General features: G+C 44.7%; 3 protein-coding genes and 1 long non-coding RNA gene across 7 annotated transcripts in view; 2 read left to right on the forward strand and 2 right to left on the reverse strand.

Annotated features, from left to right (window-relative positions):
• Window positions 1–210: 210 nt before the first annotated feature.
• sox12.S (SRY-box 12 S homeolog) lies at window positions 211–4,069 on the reverse strand. 2 transcript variants are annotated; one of them, XM_041577613.1, is made up of 2 exons: window positions 2,916–3,767; window positions 211–2,805 (listed from the first exon to the last, which is right to left on the reverse strand). In XM_041577613.1, exon 1 carries the CDS (start codon window positions 3,764–3,766, stop codon window positions 3,032–3,034), a length of 735 nt encoding a protein of 244 aa, XP_041433547.1. In that variant the 5' UTR covers window position 3,767; the 3' UTR covers window positions 211–2,805; window positions 2,916–3,031.
• LOC121399071 (GTP-binding protein GEM-like) lies at window positions 3,809–8,414 on the forward strand. Its single transcript, XM_041578897.1, has 3 exons — window positions 3,809–3,903; window positions 6,550–6,665; window positions 7,078–8,414. Exons 1-3 carry the CDS (start codon window positions 3,809–3,811, stop codon window positions 7,110–7,112), a joined length of 246 nt encoding a protein of 81 aa, XP_041434831.1. The 3' UTR covers window positions 7,113–8,414.
• LOC108702453 overlaps window positions 6,324–20,146 on the reverse strand; it is a 30,228-nt gene continuing 16,405 nt past the window's right edge. The window contains exons 1-4 of one of the 2 annotated variants that reach the window (XR_001933287.2): window positions 10,484–10,651; window positions 10,066–10,207; window positions 9,148–9,236; window positions 6,324–6,488 (exon numbers count right to left, since the gene is read on the reverse strand). This is a non-coding gene — a long non-coding RNA (uncharacterized LOC108702453). Of the gene's footprint in view, window positions 6,489–9,147; window positions 9,237–10,065; window positions 10,208–10,483; window positions 10,652–20,146 lie in introns of those variants that run through there. The other variant, XR_001933288.2, reaches the window with a different exon arrangement.
• Window positions 10,753–19,411, forward strand: hm13.S (histocompatibility (minor) 13 S homeolog). 2 transcript variants are annotated; one of them, XM_041578896.1, is made up of 13 exons: window positions 10,753–11,048; window positions 13,163–13,261; window positions 14,882–14,964; window positions 15,193–15,281; window positions 15,516–15,601; window positions 15,753–15,878; window positions 15,973–16,030; window positions 16,114–16,197; window positions 16,957–16,993; window positions 17,175–17,277; window positions 17,695–17,780; window positions 18,260–18,440; window positions 19,104–19,411. In XM_041578896.1, the coding sequence occupies exons 1-12, from the start codon at window positions 10,872–10,874 to the stop codon at window positions 18,408–18,410; spliced, it is 1,179 nt and encodes a 392-aa protein (XP_041434830.1). In that variant the 5' UTR covers window positions 10,753–10,871; the 3' UTR covers window positions 18,411–18,440; window positions 19,104–19,411. The 2 variants fall into 2 exon arrangements, with proteins under 2 accessions (XP_041434830.1, XP_018093396.1); XM_018237907.2 differs by lacking the exon at window positions 18,260–18,440 and having other exon boundaries at window positions 10,756–11,048.

Here is a 20,146-nt window from a genome sequence, read left to right on the forward strand (position 1 = left end):
TCTCCTAGTCTCTTTTCTTTACATACTATAATCTATTCCACCTATTTAGCATTTTTGTTCTCGTAGAAATAGGGAATGGCCATGAAATAGGCCAAATGTGTAGCAGCATGAGGGGCCACTGACACTTGGGCCCACTGGGACTTTTCCTGGTATCCCTGTGGGCCAGTCCGACCCTGCATCCAGTCACTCCAGCCTTTATAGATGACATTTTTGGCTCAATGACTATATTGAAAACATTTTTCATTTGGCACAGAACTGTTTCTTTAAACTGTGCTGCTGTCTGTTGTGCTGGATTGCTATGCAAGAGCCTCTGGAATGGGATATTTCTAAAGAGAGACAGACAGACGTTAGGGAGAGATGTGGGGGTTCAGTGAATAGGAGACCCCTATGGGGCTTTCAACCCAGGCAGGATGTTCCAGGGGAGTAAGTGCCCAAATGTGCGGCCCCATATGGAGAATTAGATTTTCTTTGGTGGTCTATGGAAAGTTCATGTGGGAAGGGCAATCTGTGCCCCAGTTGACCATTTCTGTGCCGGAATCTAATGGATGATTGGGTCATGTATAGGAATGTATAGGAATGTACGGGAATCCAGAAAGACAGAATGTACAGAGCCGCACCCCGATACTCCTGCGCCAGAGGACCAGCTTGCTCTTAATATGGCTGCTCACAGTCAGGGGCAATTAGGTGCTGTGTGCCCGTCATGCCCTAACCCGAATGCATTTCTGTAGCTGGGGGTGTGTGGGGGATACGTAGGTATATGGGGGGGATGATCTATATATCACCACATGGGATAAAGCAAGTGCTTCAGTTGGGGTGGGTGGCACCTTATTATCATTCTGAGAATCAAAAGGGGAGGTACAGTCAGTTCTTTGATTGGTAGAGGTGCTGCTGGGATAATGAACCCCTATTTGGTGGAGGGGGAGGCCCTTTAATCCCCCTGGAATAGCTCTTCTACACACCGGACTGTCTTGTGTGTTTCTACCTCCTTCCCCTGTGCCTCGGGTAGTGTCCGTGCAGGGAGAGGGACACTATAGACAGGCCCTGGTGTACCCCCCCTCTCCTGGACTCCCAACAAATATGATGCACAACTACAGTCAGGGTTAAAGACTGATGGGAGATTAACCCCCTCCCCAACAAATATGATGCACAGCTACAGTCGGGGACACAGACTGATGGGAGATTAACCCCCTCCCCAGTAAATATGATGCACAGGGAAAGCCAGGAACTCAGACAGATGGGAGATACGGGCCCGCAGTACAATAAATGAATTACATAGGCAGGGGCAGCTGGGGATACAGGAGGATGAGAGTAATTACCCCTCCCCTGTTAATATGGTGCATAGAGACATCTGAGGACATACACTGATGTGACCTCTTCCCTCCCACTATGTGAATATGATGCACACGGTGCTGGGGTACAAGAGGCAAATATTGAATGGAGAACATATATAGAATGCTAGTCTGGATAGGAGTGGGAGGAGATTTGGGGACAGTAATAATCCTGGGTAGGGTATAATCCTGAGGTGCAGAATGTACAAAGTGGGGGTATCTGGTATAATCCTGAGGTGCATAATGTACAAAGTGGGGGTGCAGGGAATAATCCTGAGGTGTAGAATGTACAAAGTGGGGGTGCAGGGAATAATCCTGAGGTGCAGAATGTACAAAGTGGGGGTACAGGGAATAATCCTGAGGTGCAGAATGTACAAAGTGGGGTGCAGGGAATAATCCTGAGGTGTAGAATGTACAAAGTGGGGGTTCAGGGAATAATCCTGAGGTGCAGAATGTACAAAGTGGGGGTACAGGGAATAATCCTGAGGTGCAGAATGTACAAAGTGGGGGTACATGGTATAATCCTGAGGTGCATAATGTACAAAGTGGGGGTGCAGGGAATAATCCTGAACAGCAGAATGTACAAAGTGGGGGTGTAGGGTAAAATCCTGAGATGCAGAATGTACAAATTGTAGGGTATAATCCTGAGATTACAAACACTAGGAGTTGCATATATGGCCCTTACCTGCTGCAAAGAATCCCATTTCCAAGGTCTCAGATGGTTGGACCTCCCAGCATTCTAACTGCCCCCCAGGTGAGCTGGGAATGGGATAAAGCACAGTCTAAGTGCCTGTCTGTCTGGGAGGGGCCTCTCTGAAGATGAAGTGACAGCACAAGAGACAGCATTGCAATTAATATGAACATGAATGTTATTTCATGTAAACTGAAGATGTTGTATCACAGAGGCAGAGTGCAAGCGAGATGTCTCAGACAGTCATAGGAGTTATTGGAGAGACAGCAGTGAGACCTCTGAGAAAGAACTTGAAAGTCATTTGAGACGGCATTCCCTCGAAAAAGAGACAACTGTGAGAGTCACTGCAGAGAAAGCATTCCGATTAGTCATTAGAGAAAGAGTTTGAAGACCCACCATTGAGAAAGCCATGAAACCCTCGTAAGAGACAGCAGGAGCTTGTGCTACAAGAGAGTACCTTTTGTGGCAGTACTGAAAGACTTCTGAAACAGACAGCAGGAACTCATAAGGACTTCTTTGAGATTCCTCTAAAACAAACTGCAGGACAGACATGAGATCCTTGAGAGACAGCATTGAGTCTACAGTGAAAAAGACAGCAGGAACCTGTAACTGTGGCCTGAGACACATATGCGTGTTATTTGACAGCAGAAATCTGTTACACGAGACACAGCTTTGAGAGTCCTCTAAAAGAGACAGATTTGTGATCCTTGAGAGACAGCACTGAGAGTCCCATGAGAGACAGGAATCTCTTATGGATGAGTGTCCACAGAGAAAGAGTAGAGAGTCCTGAAAGAGAGACAGTGTGCAGCTGAGACAGCCTCCAAATATAAAGCCCTGTGACAGACAAAATAGAGAAAGCCAGAAGGGAAGCCCCAAAGAGAAAGCAATGTGAATACCTTTATCGTTAGTGCTGTGGCTGAGAGACGGACCTCCAATAGTACAGGACACCGAAAGAAAGCAGTGAGAGCACTCTAATGGACACGTCTGTGGTCACTTTTTATTGGCCTATGGCTCAGTAGGAAAACACCAAGTCGGGGACACTCTCTAAGAGGCCACTTCCCGAGATCATCTCCATCACCTCCGGAGTGCAGTGGTCTGGGAACTCAAAATGTGACCCGCTGTGGGGCGGGACCTCCTTGTCCACTGGAATCACAAGGGATCCACCCTCCAGACCCTCGTGCTCCTCAGCCGATTGTGGGGAGGATGGCACAGTTTTGGTATGGGTTGGCACCTCTGGGCTGCGTGCTGATGACTCTCGAATCTGCGTCTCCACTGATTGGCCAACTTGGTCACCCCCCCACGCAGGGCAGGTCTCTCCCCATTGCATGCTGGACCCCGTATCCATTTGCGACAGGCATGGCGATGGAACAGATTGGCATGTGGCAGTGGAACGGGGCAGCCTGGCCCGAGTTTTGCTCTCTTGAGTTCTGCTGCGCCGCCGCGGTCGGTACTTATAGTTGGGGTAGTCGGCCATGTGTTTGAGGCGCAAACGCTCCGCCTCCCGGACATATGGAATCTTATCTGTGTCCTGGAGCAACTTCCAGCGTTGGCCAAGGCTGCGAGAGATGTCAGCATTGTGCATGTTGGGACAGAGAGACATTAACTTCCTCCTCTCTATCTGAGACCACACCATAAAAGCATTCATTGGGCGCTTTATGTGGCCATTGGAGGTCTTGCACCAGCTGGGACCCCCAGGGGCCACCTCTGTTGGCTTTGGGCAGCTCCCCGTAGTCTTGTTCTGCACCATCCTGGGACTTGCAGGGCAAACTGGCTACTTGGCTACCATGTTATGTGCCCAGGGCAGTGCCAGGATGGGCTTGGTGCCATAAAGGAGCTGAGTGTATGGAGAAGGGCACTACACAGTAAGGACACAGCAGGGTGCAGGTAAGTGTGGGCAGCTCAGGACTTTCCTTCTATTCTCCGTTACTTTCCCTTTTGCCTCCTCGTTCCTTTGTCTCTCCCCTCTCTGCCCCAGACGCTGTCTCACTCCCTGTCTGTCTCCCCATTTCACTCTCGGGTGGGGGGGGTGTCAGCACAAGTCTGCCTGCAGTCTCTCTCTGCCACGCCTCCATCGCTCTCCTGTCCTGCCATTGGCTGCTGGGCGGATCTCATGCTGCAGCAACACACACTAAGCACAGATGCTGACAGTTTAGTGTGTCATTGTGTGTGTGTCAGTGTGTGTGTGTCAGTGTGTGTGTAGTGGAGACTCTCACATCTGTACTCACACTCACAAACTAACAATTCTGCCACATATCAGTGTATTAATACTGACGGATCTCCATACTATAACACAAACTGTAATAAAGAAATTCATACACTGACCTACACACTGAAGCTCATCTATACACACTGTAATGCACTCACTAACCTCCACACTAACACACACTGTAATATAGAACAGAAAACAAAATGAATTATTAAAGAAAGGAAACAGAGGGCAAAACGCTAGCAGAGAGGTACAGTTGCTACTGCTGTAAAATCCCAGCACACTCCTTATAACATGCTGCAGCACCTAGTCACAACTCACTAAGACTCTAACAACTTTATCTAAAACTCATCTATGTACCTAGTAGCACAGTGATATAGTACACATGATTTAACACTTTTGGGGCCCCTAACATTAATTTTCAAATGCTAACAAACCCCCAGTACAAATACAAGGCTTATGTTCCACAGGCAGAGCAGGGCACACAAAGACAGTGTGACACACACAGGGAACATAGGGCAGACAGAGCAGGGCACACAGAGGGAGAATAAGGAAGGCAGAACAGAGCAAGAGACAGGGAAACCCATCAGGACCACTCTAAGATGTACTACATACAGTGACACAGTGCTGGTGTACCATTAACATTTTGTATAAAGTGTGAACAGGTGAACAATGATGGCAGTTTCAATGCAGGGGGATTACATGTGTGAACACTGCAGGGGACAGGGGCGGAACTACCGGGGGAGCAGGGGGTGCGAGCGGGCCAGGGCCCGCACCCCCTCAGGGCCCCCCCGGCAGTCCGCACGCCGCATATTCCTGGCCAGTTCCGGGTGTACAGAGGAGGGCGGGGGGCCCAGCTGCGTGTCCTGTGCCAGGGCCCGCCCCCCTCTAGTTCCGTTTCTGGCAGGGGATTACAGTGTGAATTTGAAGTTTAAACAATGCAGGAGCCAGTTATGTCTGTAGTGATACAGTCACACATGGTAAGCAAACACAGCAGGCAGACTTTCATGTGAAAGGCCACACAAGGAGGGGCCACGGGCCACCAGTTGGACAGCCCTGCTTTAGATGAGATCTACATATCCGCATTGAGTCATGTGACACAAATGACATGACATGGGCTAGGATTATTCAATGGCACACACTACTAGAAAAGTCATTTTTACACATGGACTCTTATGTAATTTGTTTTAATGGAGACCTGCAATGTTCAGGAGTATAGTTTCCCTTAAAATTATTAGAATTGGTTCAGACGAAAAGTAACAGTTGGGGTTAGCGTTCCCGCTCTCTGCGGTTTCCCATCTGTTTACCCTTTTCTCATTGACCAATTGAACTCCCTCTAAAACTAAGAGGCCAACCTCTACTTGCTTTATTTTTTGTAGTGTTTATATATGTATAACTTCCCCCTTCCTAATGTCTGACAGTCCATTTTTCTCTCTACAGCTGTGTTCCATGGCTTTGTACTGGATAGCCCTCTGGCTTTGCACTTATATAAATGAAGAGATATGAGAGTAAGGAGAGGCTACCCCTTAGTTCACAGTGACTTCACTGTCAATCACATATAAACGTTAAGTTGCTTTGCTCTTTGGTATCACATTCTTGCAAATGAAAGAGAATAGGTGATTGCACATGGCTGAACCCTGCAGTGTGATCAACCTTTTTAGTATGTGCCCTTAATTAAGAATCTTAAATAGCATGTGGGTTTAAGAATCATGATGTACAAGTGCATTGGTGCGTGGGTGTAGGGAAGAAGCCAAAATGTTTATATCTATTGTACTACTGGGGGTACAGGGAAGCAGCATGTGAGTATTGTACTCCAAATTTCAAATAGGTCAGTGCTAATGAAAGCTCAGTCGAAAATATAGAGAAAAAGAGAAAAAAGTGTAATATAGTGCAGTACTTAGTTAGAGAGTTGTAGTTCCACAACACCATATGGTTTTACTTAACCTTTAGTGCAATTAACTCTTTATACTCCACCACGTGCGTTTGTTTAAAATGGGTACTTACAAACGTTCAAATTATTTTGTGCTTATCAGACTTTGTAGGTTGCAAAACTTTTTGTTGATCCTTCTTGCTAGGGGAAGTTTTAAAAAAGCGCAGATAGTGTAAAAACTTCTTTATTTTTTCTAAAAGTAAAAACCAATTGGTTACACTCACATTTAAGTGGATTAAAACAGGCAAAACATCTCTCTCTCTCTCGATCGTCCCAGTTTCTTGGATTCTCAGTGATTTGCGGTTCAGGTCTCGACCAGCGTTTCCTTCCTTCCTATAGGGGCCCAGTTACATGTAATAATTTTCTCTCTAAATAAGCATTGATTTTGTTCTAGCAAATGCGCCTCAGTCATGCATACATCATCGTGTACTCGTCAGGCTGAAAATATTCCAATAATCCTTGTTGGAAACAAGACAGACCTTGTCCGCAGCAGAGAAGTTTCTGTGGAAGGTAAGCCATCAGGGAAGCTCCACAGCTAATCTGTATAGATAGATGCAACCATAGCAACCAGACACTTCATATTCATCATCCTCACTGCTAGTTATTGGTTACTATAGGCTACTACCATGAGGAACATTGCCACCATCTTTAGTGAAGAAGCCCTCTTGTATGTTACTTCACAGTTTGACTGAGGACTAGTCTATAACCTGATTAATCGCACTGACCTTCTAGATTCCCAAACGCACCACATTCCACTAGCAACCAATAAGAACATGGCAGTAATAATACAGAATTTGGGTTACCTCCTACACAGAAAGGCTCAGGCTTTACCCCACTCACTAACACTGTTCTGCATTAGTAGGGAATGGCACTATTTAGAATATTCCCCACATTTTAGGAACTTTTTTTTGTCTTTCTGTAGAAGGTCGAGCATGCGCTGTGGTGTTTGACTGTTAGTTCATCGAGACCTCTGCTGTCCTACAACACAATGTCAAATAATTATTTGAGGGGATGGTGCGCTAGATCAGACTACGTAGAGAGGGTGCAGCCGCATCTGAAAGCTTTCGCTTGAGGAGCCAACGCAAGGAGAGTCTGACCAAGAAGGCACGAGGGTTTTTGGACCAGCTGGTGACCAGAAACAGTAAGTCATCTTTGAAGGTCCACTCCCGAACCTGCCATGACCTGTCTGTGCTCTGACAAGTTCCACAGTGAAAATATAACACCCAGAATGAGCTCAGACACAGGTATCAGCTAACTGCCCTTCACCTGAACCATGCAGAAGATAATGGACACTGATTGGACACTTACAACTTAAGACGTCAAACTCCGCCTGCACTGGCTAGACAGCTAGCATGAAGGACACTTATCACTCATAAACTGATTATTTGTGCAGTAATTGGAAAGCCCCCACACCAATACCAACATGAAGGCTGCAACAGAGCCCATCAGAACATACACCTTTCTAACATCAACCCAATACCTTTGTTGCACCAAACTTCCATTTTTTGTATTGCTGTATTTTTCAGTAAATAGAATGAAATGTCTGGTGATAAATTCTGCCATTTCCGACTCTGAGAGAATGTAGAAAGTCAGGAACGCTCCCTCCCCCTACAAGGTTTTATGGAACTATGCCGAGCGCCCACTAAATCCAACGCTGAGCAAACAGTGGAAAATCTGAGCACAATGTTTATGGAGGAAGGCTGAGAGAGGCTGCACGGAGATATGGGGGAATAAATGGATAAGAATAAACCTCATGATCATTCTAAACTCTTTGGTACTGATATATAATTGTATCACCCTCCCCTTTTCACACTAACACCCAACTGCGTCTCACTCTTAAGAATTAACCCTAATACCGTATGTTGCACCCCTGTTGAGATATAAGGCGTCTCCCTCTCCTAACCCTCCATTGGCCAGTCTCACCCTGCACTGGGCACTTTATTATCCTTGGGACTAACTGGCACCCCCAGAGTGCTGCATAGATACCACAAAACATCTGCTGAGATTGTGTTGTACATATGAAATGCTCTGACCCACTTAGTACTGTGTCATCAGATTAGTGCCCCCCCATTACCTGCAAATTAACTGCATTGCTGCCCCAGTACAGTAAGATCTCCCCATTACATGGTTTGGTGCCCCTCCCATAGTGCTGGGTGTCAGGGGATCTGGGTTTCATCTCAGTGTTTAATGAGCCACAGCCTCCAGATAAATACAGGCAGTTGTCAGACTCTGCTATTGATCCCCAGGGACACAGCAAGGTGATTTGGAGCCTGGGGCCCTTGTGTGCACCTCCTCCTAACAGAGTCTCATTACGTCTGTATACTGCCCCTTACTATTATACCCATCACTTTCCTTCTATCCAACCCCTGTCACAGTGTAACCCCCCCCATATCATATATACACATAATGTAAGTGTATAATATATAGGCACAGCCCCCCCATCATTCCCACAGCCCTTGTCACAGTGTCACCCCCATATCATATATACACATAATGTAACCATAAAATATACAGGCACAGATATAACCCACTAGCTTTTCCCTGTTACAGTTTAACCTCCCCCCCACATCATATATGCAAATAATGTAACAGTATAATATATAGATATACCCCCCATCTTTCCCCCAACCATCACAGTGTAACCCCTACATTATTTATGCACATAATGTAAATGTATATTATATAGGCACAGATAAACCCCCCTCCCATCATTCCCCCTGTCACAGTGTAAACCCCACATTGTGTATGGACATTATGTAACTGTATAATATACAGGCACAGCCCCCATCTTTCCCCCTGTCACAGTGACACCCCCATATCATATATGCACATAAGGTAACTGTTTAATATATACATAGATGTACCCCCATCTTTCCTCCAGCCCAACACAGTGTCACCCCCATATCATATATGCACATAATGTAAGTGTATAATATATAGGCACAGCCCCCCATCTTTCCCTTGTCACCCCATATCATATATGCAGATCTACCTTAGTGTGTGAATTTCTGGGGGGCTCTCAAATGCTCCCCCGAAGCCGCTATTTGCTCTGTATGAGGTCCCTGAATGCTGGCTGAGCACCTGTGATTTAAAGAGAACTTTTTTTAAAAAAAAAATATCAGTACAACCTGTTTAAAAATGGCAGAAGTAGGAGTAGGGTTAAAGGAGATTGGAGAGGGAGTGCTAAAGTCAGGTCATTCCCAAAGTAAGGGGAGTCATAGTTGTATAACCATATAATACACAAAAGCCATAAATATCTTGTAAATGATATCCTTATAAACGGTGAGTTCTGATGTCATCAGTTATAAACGGTGAGTTCTGATGTCATTTCTGTCACATGACTCACTCAAACTTGTGTATTATAATAAATAAAGTACCCCCAGTTGCAAAATATGAGTATATTAGAAGTTACCTCGGAGTTCCATGACCTGTATAAAAACACTCGGCCTTCGGCCTCGTGTTTTTATTTGGTCATGAAACTCCGAGGTAACTTCTAATATCCTTATATTTTACAAAAGGGGGTACTTTATTCACTATATTATATACATAGCAAAGAGTGTATTATATACTGCACCCCTCTAATTGCTCACTTGGGTCATGGGTTTTGAGGGTGAACTTCCCACCCGTGTGTCTCTCTCTATATGGCTACATGGGAGGAAAAGCACAGCCACAGTGAAGGCTGTCTGTACCATGACGACAACATAAATGGTTTTGATACACTGATGATGTCATTATGCTATTGGGTGGAGACAGACCCCAGGAATAGGATGTCTCATACACAATAGGACACACCCACTGCATGCTGGTTACTGTAGTTGTACTACATTGTGTGCCACTGGCCCTGGTAGAACTACATTACACTGCAGCATTCACTGGGCAACAGATATTTTGGATTAAAGGGATGGCTCACCTTTGAGGGCACTTTTAGTGTTTTATAGAATGTCCAATTCCTAGCAACTTTGCAATTGGTCTTCAATAATTATAGGTTATACTTTTAGAGTTCTTTGCCTTTTCTTCTGACTCTTTCCAGTTTTCAAATGGGGGTCACTGACCTGTATAGAAAACAAATGCTCTGTAAGGCTACAAATGTATTGCTATTGTTACTGTTTATTCCTCCTCTTTCTATTCAGGCCTCTCCTATTCATATTCCAGACTCTTATTCACATCAATGCATGGTTGCTAGGGGAATTTGGACCCTAGCAACCAGCCTAAAGTACAAACTGTAGAGCTGCTGAATAAAAAGCTAAATAAGTCAAAAAGCACAAATAATAAAAAATCAAAAGCAACTGCAAATTGTCTGAGAATATCCCTCTGTACATCATACTAACAGTTAACTGAAAGTCTGGGGGTTCCAGAGTAGCAAGCTACAGAAGGGCAGAGTAGGTACAACGTAAGCAAAGGAGCCGGAGAACTGTGGCAAAGCTGACACCCTAAGGCTGCGGTAGAGTGAATGAGAGGCGGCTGACAAACGCTCAGTACTTGCAACTCCTACTAATACTAACCCAAAGCACAAGGATTCCAATGCAAACCACGCATTCACCCCGCCCACTCACTACACATTCTCCGCCTCCTGCAGCGTCGCTTTACTTCCGCCCCCAAGTTACGCGTTGCCAGGGAAACTGACGGCGCGGGATTTGTATGTCACTTCCTGGCTGAGTGGTAACGTGTCCTACCGGCGCTGCTGGAGCCGCAGAGTGAGCAGTGACATCCCCGGACATGGCGGAACTGGAGCCGGCGACCCTACACAACGAGACTGAGGCCGCTGCCAATGGCACCGGGAAGTTGGGCAACTCCCCTGAAGGGACCGCTCTGGCCTATGGCAGCCTGCTTCTTATGGCCCTACTCCCCATCTTTTTCGGGGCCCTAAGGAGCGTTAGTTGTGCCCGTGGCAAGGTCAGACCTGTGCTCCTGTGCTGGGGATAGAACGGGAATCCAAAATTATTTTTTAAATATGTTAATAGTAAAAAAATGAAGCAGGAAGGGGTGGGACCTTATCAGGGGGGGGGGTCAGCTGGTTGATGAAAAAATAAAAGCACAGATTCTGAACTCATTTTTGTCTGTCAAGGAACCAGTTATTGAAGGTTTCCTTCTTAATAGTCCCAATTCTAGTAATACAACTAATGATGCATGGCTCACACACATGAGGAAATTCAAAAGAGACTAGAACATGTCAAGATAAACAAAGGTCCGGGGCCAGATGGTATTCATCCCAGGGTACTTAGTGAGCTTTGTGATTGCCAAACCTCTTTACTTAATTTTTCAGGATTCATTGAGGTCTGGCATAGTGCTGAGAGACTGGCGAATTGCTAATGTGGTGCCGCTATTCAAAAAGGGATTCGGTTCTCAGCCTCAAAACTATAGGCCAGTTAGTCTGACATCAAAGCATTTTGAAGGGTTCTTTTTATGAGAAGGTGAGCAGGGACCTCGATTCTGGGATGGCAGTGGATGTGATTTACTTAGACTTTGCTAAAGCATTTGATACAGTGCCACACAGAAGGTTACTGGTTAAATGAAGGAATGTTGGCCTGGAACATAGTATTTGTACCTGGATAGAGAACTGGCTAAAAGATAGACTACAAAGAGTGGTGGTAAATGGAACATTTTCTAATTGGACCAGTGTTGTTAGTGGAGTACCGCAGGGCTCTGTACTAGGTCCCTTGCTTTTCAACTTGTTTATTAATGACCTGGAGGTGGCCATTGAAAGTACTGTTTCTATTTTTGCAGATGAGACTAAATTGTGCAGAACTATAGGTTCCATGCAGGATGCTGACACTTTGCTGCCCAGTTTCCCAACTTAGACAAATCACTGTGCAAACTGGAAAATGAGGTTCAGTGTTGATAAGATACGAGGATATTTGTAGATAAGTTGTGCAACTCTAGGCAGTGTCATTCCTTAGCTACTAAAGCAAATAAAGTTCTGTCTTGTATAAAAAAGGGCATTAACTCAAGGGATGAAAACATAATTGTGTCTCTTTATAGGTCCCTGGTGAGGCCTCATCTGGAGTATGGGGGCAGTTTTGGACTCCAGTCCTTAAGAGGGATATAAATGAGCTGGAGAGAGTGCAGAGACTAAGTGCAACTAAATTGGTTAGAGGGAGGGAAGAGTTAAATTATGAGAGGAGACTGACAAGGTTGGGGTTGTTTTCTCTGGGGGAAAAAAGGCGCTTGTGAAGGACATGATTAGACTTTACAAGTACATTAGAGGAGATTATAGACAAATAGCAGGGGACCTTTTTACCCATAAAGAGAATCACGTACCAGAGGCCTCCCCTTCAGACTAGAGGAAAAGAAGTTTCATTTAAAGGAACAGAGTAGGGGGTTCATCACAGTGAGGACAGTGAGGTTGGGGAATGCACTGCCGGGTGATGATTCAGTTAATGACTATAAGAGGGACTTGGATGATTTCTTGGACAGACATAATATCAAAGGCTATTCTGATACTAAGCTCTATAGTTAGTATAGATATGGGGATATATCATTTATGTGACAGTAGGGAGGGCTGTGTGTATGGGGCTGGGTTTTACTTTGGAGGGGTTGAACTTGATGGACTTTGTCTTTTTTCAACCCAATTTAACTATGTAACTATATATAACAGGGATATAACGATGATAAAACAAGGATATAACGAGAATATAACTGGTAATATAACAGGGATATAATGGGAATATAACAGGGATATAATGGGAATATAATGGGAATATAACGGATATATAGAGAATATAACGGATATAAAGGGAATATAACGGATATAAAGAGAATATAACGAGAATATAACGTATATAAAGAGTCTATAACAGGGATATAACAGGGATATAAAGGGAATATAACGGATATAAAGAGAATATAACGGGGATACAACAAATATATAACGAGAATATAACGGGGGGCCAGAAAGGACTATGTGGGACCTTTGCATTGGCCAATAAAGCTTTATCAGGACTGAATGGATGGGAATGTGATTTTTCTATTGTCTCCTGGTGTGTAACCCCAGTGTGTTGTGCCAACAGAATTCCTCCGACATGCCAGAGACCATAACGAGCAGAGACGCTGCACGCTTCCCCATCATTGCCAGCTGCACCCTCTTTGGCCTTTATATATTCTTTAAGGTGAGTCTCCAGCACTGCATGGGTTAATCTTCCCACTCACCCAATGTATCTGTCTTTGGAATAAGATGGGTGGTGTCACAGTATCTGGTGGTGCCGCAGTATCTGGTGGTGCCACAGGAGTGCTGGCTGTAACAACATTAACCTGCCCTAGGGACAGTTTCCCCAAATTCACTTTCTCTCAAGAGCCACAACATTTCCTGCCCTGTGCTTGGTCGTTATACAGAATGCTCTACTGAATGTATTATATAGGGGGCAGAATGTCAATACTGGGTTATTGCCCATCCCCTGCTGGTGACAGTGTATTGCACCTTTAGTAATCTTATTACCGCTTTAAAGGAACAGTTCAGTGGGAAAATAAAAACTGGGTAAATAGGCTGTGTATATAGGAAATAAAAAAAATTGTATATAATATGTATCTAATAAGGTTAGTTAGGCAAAATGTAATGCATAAAAGCTGGAGTGACTGGATGTGTAACATAATAGCTAGAACACTACTTCCTGCTTTTCAGCTCTCTAACTCTGAGTTAGTCTGTGATTATAAGTGGGGCCTCATGGGACATAACAGTTCAGTGAGTTTGCAATTGATTCTCCGCCTTCAGTTCAGATTCAAAAGCAACAGTTATGTCCCATGTGCCCCTGCCCCCTCAAGTCTCTGATTGGTTACTGAGTGCCTGGTAACCAGTCAGTGTAAACCAAGAGAGCTGAAAAGCAGGAAGTAGTGTTCTGGCTATTATGTTAGACATCCAGTCAATCCAGCCTTTATACATTACATATTTGGCTAACTAACTATATTAGGAACATTTTTTATTTAGCACAGCCTATTTACCCAGTTTTTAGTTTTATACCGAACAATTCCTTTAAGCCCCCCACACTAAAGAAGCATTCATTTCTCCAAAAGATTAATGTGCAGGGCATGAATTTTAAAGGGGAAGTATACACCCTGATTTAATATAACCAGCTGAGCATGTGGGAAGCAGTTATATAAGCCTTGTGTATGAGGAAACAACAAGAGTTTAGTATTAAAATGCACCAATACCTGACGCGCACAGAGCAGGCTTCTGCCAGCCTTCTGTCCCTACATCACTCATTGCCCTGCCATGAGGATATGAGTCGGCTGAAGGTCACTCTACACTACAGAGACACAACACAGACCAATATAAATCTGCTACTTACGGGAAATTATGGGGAAGTGGGGGTTAGACAGTCATCGAGAGACAAAGGTGCCTAGGCTGATGCTGGAACTTCAAGTACCATAATCCAGTGCAACATGTTGAAAAGATTTTGGTGAGTGAGATATTTGGAAATGGGTAAGCCTAATTATGGGGACAAGCTTCCCCCAAGAAAACCTGGTTTTGTAGATACAAATGGGCAGAAATAAATAGTTATTGCATCATTTAAGGATTTATCCACCTTTTTAATGTAATGTGAATTAAAAGGGGGATGAACAACTACATTAGCATATGCTTGTGGGTGTAGATCTAACAGGACAAGTTGTTCCCTGAAGAACCTCTGTGCTACTCCGGGATTAGGTTGTGTGAGGGTACATTTGGCACCTTAACCCTTGATGCCTGTGGCTTGTTTCAGCAGTTCGATTTAGATCTTTTCTTTTTCCCTCTCTAGATATTTTCCCAGGAATATATCAACCTCCTGCTCTCCATGTACTTCTTTATCCTTGGGGTGTTGGCTTTGGCACATACCATCAGGTAACTACCCAACGGTCCCATGGGAGTTCTCCTCTGGCTTTTTCTTCCTCATTTCTCCTCCCCTATAACTTCTCCATAAATCCCTTTTTTATTCTTACTCCTTCCATCTGTTCCCAAATATCCTATTGCTTATATCCATTCCACTGATATCTTTCCTCTCTCACAGCCGTCACCCTGTCACCGCTCTCTTCTCAAACACAACCCCTGATACCTTGCCTCTCTTTTCAGTCCAGCAATGAACAGATTGTTGCCAGAAAACTTTCCCAACAGACCGTATCAGTTGCTGTTCACACAGGGATCCGGAGAAAGCAAGGAGGGTGAGTTTAGTGTATGTCTTGTGCATGTGTCCGGTACTTGTGCAGAGATGAGGGGTTTTGTAGGGTTTTTATACTTGCCAGCTATTTGCTTTCATTTTCAGAAATGCTTCAATATCCCTTTTATTGTGCCTTCGTTCAGATCAACTAGCACCTGGGCAGGTTTTATGTACACAGAAAAGGTTGAATTGGATGTCTTTTTTTCAGCCTAATGACCAAATGTTTCTTTCTTTGCAGAGATTGTAAATTACGAGTTTGACAGCCGTGACCTCGTTTGTTTGGCTATCAGTGGAGTAGTTGGTGTCTGGTACCTGCTGAAGAAGGTGAGAATTTGGGCTCTTGGTAGAGGGAGAGTTTGGTCCCCGACTATTGGGGAAGTGGGAGAGTTTGGGCAGTTTCTTGCTTTAGCAAGGCTATACACAAAGCTCAGGAGTTGAAATTTCAGTTCTAACATGTAACTTGTCTTCCCTCCAGCACTGGATCGCTAATAATCTCTTTGGCTTATCGTTTGCCCTAAACGGGGTGGAGCTGCTCCATCTAAATAATGTCAGTACTGGCTGCATTCTACTGGGGGGGCTCTTCGTCTATGACATATTCTGGGTAAGTTTACTCTGGACATTTGCTGTTGGCACTTAATGGGTAATCAATGGAACTGTGGGTTGAAATGCTCACTTTCTCACTCTTTTTGCTTTAGGTTTTTGGGACAAACGTCATGGTAACTGTAGCCAAATCATTTGAGGCTCCAATAAAATGCAAGTTTTCTTTGTCTCCATTTAGAAATTCCATTTACTTTCCCCACCCACCCCCTCAATTTAACACTCTCTCTTCCTTTTAGTGGTCTTCCCTCAGGACTTGCTGGAGAAGGGACTTGAGGCCAATAACTTTGCCATGTTGGGCCTCGGAGACATAGTCATTCCAGGTCTGATGTCTAAAAATATTTGCTGTGCCCTTTTTCACCCCGCATTAATCCCTGTGCCCATTCTCTTGTGAGTAGAGAAACATACAGACCCTATGGGAATAAGCTGGGGAGGTAAAACAAATAGCACATACTATTGGGCAATATACTTTTAGAGAAGAAGGCAGAAGCGCTCAAACCACCCGCCACACTTTAATTTCACAAGTTGGAAACTCTTTCTATGTAGCGGTATATTATATCATTCAATGCAAATGCGCTCACCGCTGTTTCAAATTGGCTCGGGTGCACTTGCCCCGGGCCCTCCGCTTAAAATATTCCAATGTGGTAAAACTGTGGGTCACTCACCGCTCCTGTTCGGTGGTCCGGGTGCTGCGCCCCGAACCCTCAGCATGGGGGAGACATCAAAGTAAAAAGACAACTGCTTGGCACGCACTCCACAGGACTCCAGGTAGCGGTAAAAACGTATTTCTTTATTGCACGAACATATATCCTGAGGATATATGTTTGTGCAATAAAGAAATAAGTTTTTACCGCTACCTGGAGTCCTGTGGAGTGTGTGCCAAGCAGTTGTCTCCATACTATTGGGCACCCTTTCCTTATACATGAGCTTTATTTGGCTCGATTTCATTGATCGTGGCTCACTGTACTAGTTGGTATATAGGCAGAATGTGTGAGTAGGTATAGGGATGGTGGTTATAAAAACATGACCGTGTTACTAACCCGTAATACTAATTTTATTCTCTTCACTTGTTCTTCTCACAGGCATATTCATTGCATTACTGCTCCGTTTTGACATAAGGTGAGTCTGTGGGGAGATGAAGAAATAGTGGCACCGCAGGGGGCGCTGAGGGATACCTGCTGGCAATGTCACTTTAAGTTTCGTGTAACCTGCCACTTGTTATATAGCTATATGTAACATTAGTGAGTATTTCTGGGAAGTTACTCGTACATCTTTTATTAGCAGTTGTTTTTTCTCCTAGTCTGAAGAAGAATTCACGCACGTATTTCTACACAAGTTTCCTTGCGTACGTGTTTGGTCTGGCCCTAACGATCTTTGTCATGCACACATTCAAACACGCCCAGGTGAGAGTACCCTCAGTGTTTCTCAGAGTATAGAAACTGAGTTTGGCTGTGACTTCAGGGAAGGGCATGTGTGTGGGCCATGAGTATAGGAAGAGCGTGAGTGGGTGGGTCGTGAGTATAGGAAGAGTGTATTGGGGCGGGACGTGAGTAAAGGAAGAGGGTACAGTATGTGGGCAGATCGTGAGTATAGGAAGAGCGAGTGTGGGTGGACCGTGAGTATAGGAAGAGCGAGTGTGTGTGGGCCATGAGGATAGGAAGAGCGTATATGTGTGTGGGCCATGAGGATAGGAAGAGCGTATATGTGTGGGCCATGAGTATAGGAAGAGCGTGTGTGTGTGTGGGGGCCGTGAGTATAGGAAGAACGTGTGTGGACTATGTGTTGGCAATGTTGCTAAGGTTTCTCTTCTTTCCCACCAGCCGGCACTCCTCTATCTGGTCCCAGCATGCATTGGGTTCCCTTTGCTTGTGGCATTGGTGAAAGGAGAAGTGACAGAGATGTTCAGGTGAGTGGCATTTGGGAGGGGAGTTTATATATTCATGTTAATTTAGTTCTTTTCTCATTCTCTTAACCGGTTTTCCTTTCTGGTTTCTTTCCCTAAAATCCCCCTAACTTATATTTTATCCAACTTGTGTTCCCTTAACATCTTGCCTTGTTTCTCATCTTCTGCTACCCCACCCCAACCAACACAAATGATCCTGTGAACCACCATCTTTTTTGTGTCCACTTGTCCTTTCTCTTTGCTACTTTCCTTGTTCTACCTCTTTTTTTTTTTTTTTTGTATTTGATCCTGACCCCTCTCTTGTTGTTCTTCCTAATTGCCCCTGGCTCCTACACATACAAACTTACCATTTTTATTCTCCTACTCTCTATCATTCTGTCCCGACATTCCTGGTTTCTGAATACAATGCACTGTCCTACATCTTGCTCCTCATGTTTCTCTTGTCCTTGTCTTGCCTTCCTTCTTCCCTCCCTGTCACACAGCTATGAGTCCTCTGCGGAGCTCCTACCTCACACTCCTCGCCTTTCTCACTTTCCGGTTGTTTCTGGATCTCCAGTTAGCCTAGCTGAATCAATGCAACAGAAACCTTGTTCTCCTCGCCGTAGGCGGCAGCTGAACCCCAGCTCCATGTGACTGTCGTCCATTTCATCTGCAGCTGGACAGGTGCTTCTCTGCTCTCTAGTGGCCCAATTCCTTAATGAGTAGCCCAGCTCTCGGCTCATAATGATGCACTTAGGCTCGGGATTATCGTTTTGTTCAGAGCTGGGTCCCTGCCTAACCCCTAGAACTGCTATTCTTCATTTCAGTCCAGCACATCCATTCCTACACTTGTGTGCTTCCCTCTACACCAATACCAGCATGAACTTGTGTGCTTCCCTCTACACTAATACCAGCATGAACTTGTGTGCTTCCTTCTGATTTACATCTGGGCTGGAGAATGTACACTCCTGCTTTTTCCTCCCTACCTCCTGCACTAGAATGAATGATTTCTTCTGGTTTTCCTAACTTCCTGTACTAGATTGTGCTCCCCCACTCATACCTACAGTAGTTTCTGCACTAGATTTTTACAACTTCACTCATTTCCTACCAACTACTTTCACTAGGATGTTGGCTATTTAAAACATTTACAAGAAATCATGAGGCTGTGGAAGCCAGTAAGGGTCGGTGCAGGTTCTGTGTTAGATTTGCTGCTTGGTGTCACATGATATATTTGAGTTCCTAGAATCCGTAGGAATCACTGCAGATCATGACCAGCTCCGGCTGGGAATAGGAAACGCTAATGCTTGTTAAGCTCTAGCAATTTCAGACAATTTTTCCTTGTCACAGGTACGAGGAGCAGCCGAAAGATGAAAGGAATGAGAGTAATGAAGAGCAGGAGAAGAAAGAGAACTGACCTCTAGCCTGTTACTTAAAAGGGAGAGGACTGAAACCGGTTGGACAGAATGAAATTTGTGCACAATATTGAGCTGCCCCCTTCCACCCCACCCCCTGCAATGTATGTGTGTGTGTGTATAACCAGCTTGCACCCCCTCCTGCCCACTCTGGGTGTGCTTGCCACCGTTATTGGGCCTGTATTTTTATATTTTGTATGGTGGATTTGCTTTCTATGGTATTAAAACGTCAGTGAAGACTCATTCATGCTGAAGCCTTCAATGGAACAGGACCAAATGTTGTGCAGGAGGGTCCCCAAGTGTCCTGCCCATATTTGAGGCACTGGAAGGACCGGAATCAAGAAGTTGTGTAGAGCAATAAGCAGCAGGTAATTGACCCAAACATACAGTAGGTGGAGGGTGATGAGGGAGGGATCACCGACAAATGGACGAGGGTGAATGCAAAATACTTATTTCCTTATATGTGACACCATGTGAAAACAGCTTGGGGAGTTCTAGAGTTTACTTGCTGCATATAGATCCCCTACAGCAGAAATGGATCAGGAAGAAGATTATGCCTGAATGCCTCTTCTGTTATGCATTCCCTTCAGCAAGCAGAGCCTAGGGGAGAGCTACTCCCTTCTACTCCTCTTGGGTGGAATACAGGCTGCTCTTGTTTGCTAATTTCACCTGTCATAGAAAGTGTTTAATGTGATGTAACCTGTGTCTGACTAAAGCCTTGTACATGGGGTCCCATCTGCCCAGCAACTAGGGAAATGAGGAAGGGTAGGGATTTAATGGGACTGATATGGGTTTAATTAACCTCATATTGGTCCCATTATACATTACATTTATAATGCGCTTTACACAAGTACCTATTCAGTTGTGATTGAAATAGGATGGAATATGTACAGTACAGAAATACCTATTCATTTCTGGTTTTCAGTTCACCAAGCAATATTTCTAGGGTATGTATAATGGTAACCTCAAAAATGTGCC

Source organism: Xenopus laevis, chromosome 9_10S, assembly GCF_017654675.1.
Source record: "Xenopus laevis strain J_2021 chromosome 9_10S, Xenopus_laevis_v10.1, whole genome shotgun sequence".
NCBI lineage: Eukaryota > Metazoa > Chordata > Amphibia > Anura > Pipidae > Xenopus > Xenopus laevis.